Consider the following 8637-nt stretch of genomic DNA (forward strand, 5'->3'; position numbering starts at 1 on the left):
GACTAAACATGCTTTAAATATAACTAAAAAAAAAAGAAAGAAAAAGAATCGGAAAAAGAAAGGAAAAATACCTCAACTAGGATTATGGTCTGTTGGCTAAAGTTTTTTGACCAAATTTCCAACGGTTGCTGCCTCCCCTTTTGTGTTTTGATTTTGTGGAAGGAAATGTGTAGAGGGAGCCGAGAGGTTCAAAAGAAGAAATGAGTGAAGTCTTTTGTCTTTGTGTGTGTTTGTCTAGTTCAGAGCAAAAGAAAAGCCGAGAGATGTATGTTGGGAGTAAAAGTGGAGCTTGTGTGTTAGTTTTGCCAAAATGATGATTTTCTTACCAAATGAAAAGAAAGGTACATGGGATAGAAATGATGGTTTTTCCCAAATAAAAAGAAAGATGCATGGAGATTTTGAGTGCAAAAATGGATCAATAGTGTATTTGATGAAAGACAAATAAGAGAGAACTGCACAAGTAGTCCCTCACATATTGCAAATGTGAAAATTTAGTCCCTCAGATCGAAAATAATCAATTTTAGTCCTTAGCAAATAAAAAATGATCAATTTAAGTCCCTTTTCACTTTTCTGACTGATTTTTACTCGGAATATCTCACTCGCACACCACGTGGCCAACTTTTCAAGGGTAAAAATGCCAAACCACTTATCTGTCGACCAAAACCAAAATGTAAAGGACGAATACTTCCCAAAAAAACCTCCATTTTGGTACTAACTCACCGTTCCATCTCCGTTCCTCTCAACCCAAAAAGAAATTTAATTATCACTACCCAGTAGTGGACTGATTTTGATGAAAAGGAGCGTTGGTGATTGAAGCGAAGAAGAAACAAGCATACCAGAATAATGGACGAAGAAAACATTCAATGGATCCCAAATTACTGTATGTATTTCTAAACCCTAAGTTGTAAAATTTATGGAATGATGTTAGATACTATGTGAATAGTTTAAATACAGTTGCAATAAGCATGATTTGTGCAGTTAAGAAGTATTATTATATTGATTAGGGTTGCTGGTGGTCAATTTTATGTATTAAATTGTTGTAAGTACATGTGGTCCCTTGTATTGTATTGTGTTGTCGCTTTACATAGATGGGCGGTCGGTCCCAAAACAATTTTTTTGTTGTTAACTATCTCTTAAATGGTTGGCAGATGGTATGAATCGATTTTCCATTAGGGTCCACTATGGAGGTGAATTCACTGAGTTGCCGAACAAAGAATACCGTGGGGGTAGTGTAAAAATTGTTGACTATTGCAATCCTGACAGATGGTCTATATGTACACTTGATAGGGTTGCAGAAAAACTAGGTTATCCTGAGTTTAGTGTAATATACTATTATTTAATACACGGGAAGAATATGGAAGATGGGTTAGTGTATGTGTTATGTGAAGATGTTGCTCAAGATTTGGCTAGAAACGGACTGAAATATGGTTTGGTTGATGAATACTTTGTGCACTTAAGAACCTACTCCATAAGTGAATGTGAAGCTGGACCATATAAACCAAAAGAGAGGACTGATCCTAAGAAAAATCAACAGGGTGGTAAGGTGCATGAAGAATCTTCTGATGTAGAAAAAATAGTGATTGTTGACCTTGGTCGATCAATCCTTGGTTTTGATGTTTAACAAACCAAAATGTAGATTTGGTCTAATGTTTTTATGTGAGAAATTTGTTAAAATCAGGTTCAATGGTGTCAAGGAAAGAAAACCAACCAAATGAAGAAGCAAAATCAGGTCACTCATGTCGGAAGGCCAAAAGGACGCTATCGGACGTCCGAAAGGATGAAGAACATCAAGAAGAAAACTCTGTCGGACGCTCATTGATCGCATCGGACGTCCGAGAAATTTCGCAACGATTTGATAACTCTCTGCCTACGTTCGGACGCAGGGTTCGGACGTCCGACAGGCACCTGTCGGACGTCCGACAGGCCAACGGCTAGTTTTGACAGCATTTAATATTTGACCGTTGGAGAGTCTTTTGGAGCCATTTCTCACCTTCTATAAAAACCCCAAAGCACAAGAAGACTAGAGACTTTTGCCAACACAAAATACAAGCTTACAAGTGAGATTTTTGAGTAGAAAGATTCTTTGTTGGTTGTATAAGGGGTTGGGAAAGTTGGGTTGTGAGGTTGCTCAAGTGAAGGTTATTCTCTAGGAGGAGTAAAACTTTGGTGAAGGTTGCCTCATTTGTATAAAATAGTTCTTAATTGGGTGAGTGATCTTTCAAGTGTAGGTTGTTGAGGGTTAACTAGAATTGTTGTAAAACTCCTTGGCTCAACCAAAGAGTATTTGGGGTGAGGAAGGAGTGAACCCTCACTTGTACATCTTGGTTAGCATCGCCATCAATTGAAGAGACTATTGGATTGATATTTGGTTTGCATTTCTTATCTTTTCTCTTTAATTAAGTTTTCTTTATTGTGCTTAAATTTGATATATCTTTGTGCATCATTGTGAAATTGTTTGTACTCATTGGGTTGCATCTGGCACTTACAATTGGTATCAGAGCTTGGTTTCTTTTGATCAAGCTTAACCGCTTAGAGTAAAGATCATGGCAACCATAAAAGTTTCTTTTTTAGAAGGGCAATCTATTGATAGACCACCTATGTTTAATGGTTCTCATTTTAGCATGTGGAAACAAAGAATGATGATTTTCTTACAATCTGTTTACATTGAATTATGGTATGTGGTAGAAGATGGTCCTTATGAAGCTAGAATAGTTGACTCTATCACCAATTTGAGTAGATTAAAAACTAGACAAGAATTGAATGAAAAAGACAAGAGATACCTTTCTTTGAATGCCAAGGCCATGTGTATATTGTACAATGCATTAGATGTAAATGAATCTGGTAGGATTAAAGGTTGTAAATCAATTAAAGATATTTGGGATAAATTGTGTGTATTTCATGAAGGTAACCAAGATATTAAAGAACAAAAGAAATCTTTGCTTGTTTCTCAATATGAATTTTTCAAAATGCATTCTCTTGAAAATGTTGATAAGATGTGTAGTAAATTTTGTGACATTATTGAAGATCTTAAATTGCTTGGAAAAGAATATTCTTTGGGTGAGAAAAATAGAAAGATTTTCAATGCCTTGCCAAAAGAATGGGAAAACAAAATAAATGCTATAGAAGAGGCAAAGGATTTAAATTCTATGTCCATTGAATCTCTTGTGGATACCCTAACCTCTTATGAATTAAAGCTGGAATTCAAAGTGCAAGAGGAAGAAAATGAAAGAATGTATAAGAGAGGCATAGCTTTTAAAGCATCTCAAGTGGGGGATAACCCATCCTTCATGGGTAATGAAATCATGGAAGTGGACAATGATATAACTTCTCACATCAAAAGTTTCAAGAAGATCTTCAACAAGAGATGCTCAAGAGGAGATTGCAAAATTACATGGGATGAATGCAATTCAAAAAGAGAAAAAGAAGAGTTGGCCCAAATGGCACTAATGGCCGTTGGAGAAGATGAGGTAAGTTCTTATCACTCTTCTTGTGATGAAGATAATGAAGATGATGATGTGAAAACTCTTATGATTAAAATGCATAAAAGTTTGAAAAAATCTTATGCTAAAAATAAAGATTTGAAAACAAAAATAAATGATTTGTTGGAAGAAAACTCCAAACTTTTTCAAGAAAACAAATGTTTGAGAATGGAAAATGATGATTTAAAAAATCAAAAAGGTGTTTTTGATTGCAAAAATAATTTGAAAAGGAAGTTGGAAGAGAAAACAAAGTTTTATGAAAAAATGTTGGAGGAACAAAATTTGTTAAAGAAAAGAATTAATGACTTGAACGAGATTCTCCAAAATGAAAAACAAAAGTTTTCTCAAACAAAAGAAAGCAAATCTTTTCAAGGCACAAATAAGTTTGCTAAGAAAATCAGTTGCATTAAATCCACTTATGTGCAAAATACTTCTATCATGTGTCACTTTTGTTGCCAATTTGGACATATGCAAAATGATTGCTATGTAAAGAAAAATATGAGAAAAGGTATGAAATCCATGTGGATTGCTAGATCATGTTGTAATAACTCCCAAGGACCCTATTATGGTCTTGACTTGAAAAATAAAGGGGGAGTTTGCTTTTTGATTGATGCCAAAAGGGGGAGTAGGATTTATTGAAATTTCTTTGCATGTTGGCACTTTCTAAGGGGCAGCTTTATTTGAACTTATTTGATAAAAGAAATCTTCATTTTGTTTGTCATCATCAAAAAGGGGGAGATTGTTGACCTTGGTCGATCAATCCTTGGTTTTGATGTTTAACAAACCAAAATGTAGATTTGGTCTAATGTTTTTATGTGAGAAATTTGTTAGAATCAGGTTCAATGGTGTCAAGGAAAGAAAACCAACCAAATGAAGAAGCAAAATCAGGTCACTCATGTCGGAAGGCCAAAAGGATGCTATCGGACGTCCGAAAGGATGAAGAACATCAAGAAGAAAACTCTGTCGGACGCTCATTGATCGCATCGGACGTCCGAGAAATTTCGCAAAGATTTGATGACTCTCTGCCTACGTTCGGACGCAGGGTTCGGACGTCCGACAGGTGGTTCGGACGTCCGACAGGCACCTGTCGGACGTCCGACAGGCCAACGGCTAGTTTTGACAGCATTTAATATTTGACCGTTGGAGAGTCTTTTGGAGCCATTTCTCACCTTCTATAAAAACCCCAAAGCACAAGAAGACTAGAGACTTTTGCCAACACAAAATACAAGCTTACAAGTGAGATTTTTGAGTAGAAAGATTCTTTGTTGGTTGTATAAGGGGTTGGGAAAGTTGGGTTGTGAGGTTGCTCAAGTGAAGGTTATTCTCTAGGAGGAGTAAAACCTTGGTGAAGGTGAACCTATCACTTGGAGTGGTAAAACTTTGGTGAAGGTTGCCTCATTTGTATAAAATAGTTCTTAATTGGGTGAGTGATCTTTCAAGTGTAGGTTGTTGAGGGTTAACTAGAATTGTTGTAAAACTCCTTGGCTCAACCAAAGAGTATTTGGGGTGAGGAAGGAGTGAACCCTCACTTGTACATCTTGGTTAGCATCGCCATCAATTGAAGAGACTATTGGATTGATATTTGGTTTGCATTTCTTATCTTTTCTCTTTAATTAAGTTTTCTTTATTGTGCTTAAATTTGATATATCTTTGTGCATCATTGTGAAATTGTTTGTACTCATTGGGTTGCACCGGGCACTTACAGTGATGACTAATATTCCTGTAACTCAATCTGAAAATGAGAGTGAAAAGGATAGCATAGGTGCTGGTGAGTCAGGGGCTAATAAACACATAGATGAAGCAACTATAAGAAAGGAGAATTTAGGTGAAATGCTTTCAGAAGTTGACATTAGAGTTGCTGATAAAGGAGATAATGCAGCAGATATAGGAGGGTCTAATCAGAATTTTAGAAAAAAAACAAGATAGGACAAACTCAGAAGTACAGAATGCAGAAAAAAATGCACCTTCTACTAGAAAATCACCAAAAGAGAAATCATTAAAGAAAAAATCCTTAACAAATAAAGAGCAGGCTAAAAAAGTTGAGAGAAAGAAGAAGAGTAAGAAGGAGACACATATTGAGGAAGATGAGAAACTTGGTGATGGTGACAAATTCATTGATAGTGACTATGAGTTTAGTGATGAAAAGGACATAGTAAAATCTGTTAAAGACAGAAAAGCTGAATGGGAGAAAATTGTCAAAAATTGTGAATCAAAAAAGAGTACAAAGGAGAGAACATGTCAAGTGGAGGGTGCTGAGATGGAAGAAGATGCTATTGACTCAGATGAATTTGATAGTTGGTGTGACTTAGAAGAAGAAGATCAGCCAAGAAAAAGAACTATGTTTCCAAAATTTAACCCTGAAACTGATATGGTCGATCCCAAATTTGAGGTTAGGTAGATTTTTACTTGTAAGCAGTTGTCCATAAAGGCATGCAAGAGCATGGAGTGGTTCACGGAAAGAAGATAAAGTTCAGTAAAAATGATGGCAGAAGAGCTACAACTTATTGCAAGAACTGTAGCTGGAAAGTTTCTACAGCTGTTATGCTAGACAAAAAGACTTTTCAAATCAGGAGCATGCAAGATGAACACAATTGTGGGAGGACATTTGACCACAGACTAGCAAACTCAACTTTTCTGGTTGATAGATACAAAAAGGAGTTGGCTGCTATGGCTGACATGAAGGTGAGTACACTCACAGATAAAATGAAGACTGATGTTAATGTCAACATTTCTAGGTGGCAAGCTTATAGAACCAAGAAAAAGGCAGCGAGTTTAGTTAATGGTGAACACGAAACCCAATACAACAAACTAAGAAACTATTGTAAGGAAGTAAAGAGGGATAATCCTGGCTCAAATGTTTTCATGACCACTGTTGAAAATGATGAGGGAGAAGATAGGTTTGAGAGGTTGTATATTTGTCTCAATGCATGCAAGACAGGCTTTTTAAGTGGTTGTAGGCCTGTTGTCAGGTTAGATGGCTGCCACCTTAGAGGGCCCCACAAAGATGTGTTGCTTACAGCTGTAGGAATTGACCCCAATGATCAGTTGTACCCCATTGCCGATGCTGTGGTGGAAATAGAAAATAAGCTGACTTGGAAATGGTTCGTGGGTGAATTGCTGAATGACCTCCAAATTAGAGATGAAAATTATTGGACAATTATTATTGATAAACAAAAGATATGTTAGTGTATTTTTCTGGGATTTTTTTTAGCTGAGTTTGCTAGTTTTAATTTGATGATTTGTTTTCACCTTTTTATTTGTTGAAGGGACTGATTCAAACTATTCAAGAGTTGCTTCCAGATGTGGAGCATAGGATGTGTGTGAGACACATGTACAATAACTTTAAAAAGCTGCATGGTGGTTTGACATTAAAGGAAAGAATTTGGGCACTTGTAAAAGTTCCTTACAAAAGTTTGTTCAAGGCTTTGATGGAAGCTTTGAAAGCAGTTGATGAGGGTGCATTTCAATGATTGCTTGACAACACAACACCGCAGCAATGGTCCAAAGCTTACTTTAGAACCTCCCCTAAATGTCACATTTTATTGAACAATCTTTGTGAGAGTTTCAACTCCAGCATTTTAGAAGTAAGGGAGAGGCCTATACTAGGTATGTTGGAAACAATATGACTTTATTAATGGTTAGAATGGAGAATAAGAGGGAGTGAATGAAGAAGTATACAGGAAAGGTATGTCCCAAAATTTTAAAAAAGTTGGAAAAGGTAAAAACTGCTTCTAGTGCATGTATAGCTACACCTTCAGGGGACTAAAATTATGAGGTGAGATGTATGTATGGGGATAGGTACACTGTGAATTTGGCTAGCAAAACTTGTAGTTGTAGAAGGTGGAAACTAAATAGCATTCCTTGTGCTCATGCAATGAGTGCCATTGCTTTGACAAAGAAGCCTCTCGAGAACTTTGTTCATGAATGCTACTCAAAAGAGGCCTATATGAGGGCATATAGGCCTATAATATATTCTCTCAATGGTGAGCATTTGTGGAAGGATTTGAAACAAGGGCCTGTCTTGCCACCTAAAACCATCAAGCTTCCTGGCCGGCCAAAGAAGGTAAGAAGGAGAGAACCAGATGAGCCACCGGCTGTAACAACTTCTCGAGGACAAACAAAGAGACTATCTAGAGTTTGTCTAATGGATTATAAGTAAAGAAAGTGTAAATAGAAGGGCCACAATAGTAGGAAGTGTCCAAGCAGTCATGATCAAGGGAATGTCCAGCAACAAGCTACTGCGGTTACAAGTAGCTCTCAACCACAACAGTAGACTCCTAACACTGTGAATTCTAGTGCAAACAAGCAGTCCCAATCTCAGCAGTCCCAACCTCAGCAGTCCCAAGCTCAGCATTCCTAAATAGATTACCTGCCTCAAAATGCTACTCCTATTGCAAACAAGCAGTCCAATTTCATACCTGAAGCATTTTTGGTGCAAGTGGCTTAGAGACTGATACAAGTGACCAAGTCTTATTTGATCTTATCAGTCAAATCCCAGATCAACCTACAACAAGCCAACCACCTACTCCAACATCGACAACAAAGAATGCAACATCTCCAGTTCATGTTTCTCTATTTGTTCATACTAATAATAGCATGTTGACTTCTTTCTATACTATTATTTACTTGAATTTCTGGTTGCCAATTGTCAGGGTAAGAAAATCAAGTACAGATGTGGTGTATGTCGGAGATTTGAACATACTCGAAGTAGTTGTGATTCAACATTGGCGTCTCTCTATAGGAGACACCCATGGAAACCACCTGGATTGGTTGTAAGTATTGTCTACTGCATGCATAATCTAAAGAAGACTGCAAAGATATCTACTTCTAAGACTGCAAAAATTGATCTTGACTGTAAGTAATGACCTCCTCATTGTTTTGTTTGTATCAGAGGCCTAAGAAGACTGCAAAGATATCTACTTCTAAAAGTGCTGCAAAGAGGGCTAAAAAGACCTAGATGACTACGGCATGTTATTGCAAGGAGGGGTGACTGCAAAGATATCTACTTCTGAAAGTGCTGCAAATGGATTATTTTTCATTTTTTTGTCTTGTATTTGACTTCAGCAGACCTTTTTTTGAAGCAATGAAATTGACTTCTTAGTTCATTGCATTTTTTTTTATAAGAGGCGTATTGTAATGAATGTACTTGGCTCGGTTA

The 8637-nt window shown here is 36.8% G+C and overlaps 1 protein-coding gene across 1 annotated transcript; it reads left to right on the forward strand.

Annotated features, from left to right (window-relative positions):
* Positions 1 to 5909: 5909 nt before the first annotated feature.
* Positions 5910 to 6949, forward strand: LOC113714149 (uncharacterized). Its single transcript, XM_027237945.1, has 2 exons — positions 5910 to 6548; positions 6746 to 6949. Exons 1-2 carry the CDS (start codon positions 5910 to 5912, stop codon positions 6947 to 6949), a joined length of 843 nt encoding a protein of 280 aa, XP_027093746.1.
* The last annotated feature ends 1688 nt before the right edge of the window (positions 6950 to 8637 follow it).

Source organism: Coffea arabica, chromosome 10c (genome assembly GCF_036785885.1).
Source record: "Coffea arabica cultivar ET-39 chromosome 10c, Coffea Arabica ET-39 HiFi, whole genome shotgun sequence".
Taxonomy (NCBI): domain Eukaryota; kingdom Viridiplantae; phylum Streptophyta; class Magnoliopsida; order Gentianales; family Rubiaceae; genus Coffea; species Coffea arabica.

Bases quoted from the DNA above. Each gene is read 5' to 3' on its own strand.
- LOC113714149 (XM_027237945.1), top strand. From the start codon at position 5,910: ATGCAAGAGCATGGAGTGGTTCACGGAAAGAAGATAAAGTTCAGTAAA. The intron at 6,549-6,745 runs GTGGAAATAGAA...TATTTGTTGAAG, and splicing joins ACCCCATTGCCGATGCTGTG to GGACTGATTCAAACTATTCA.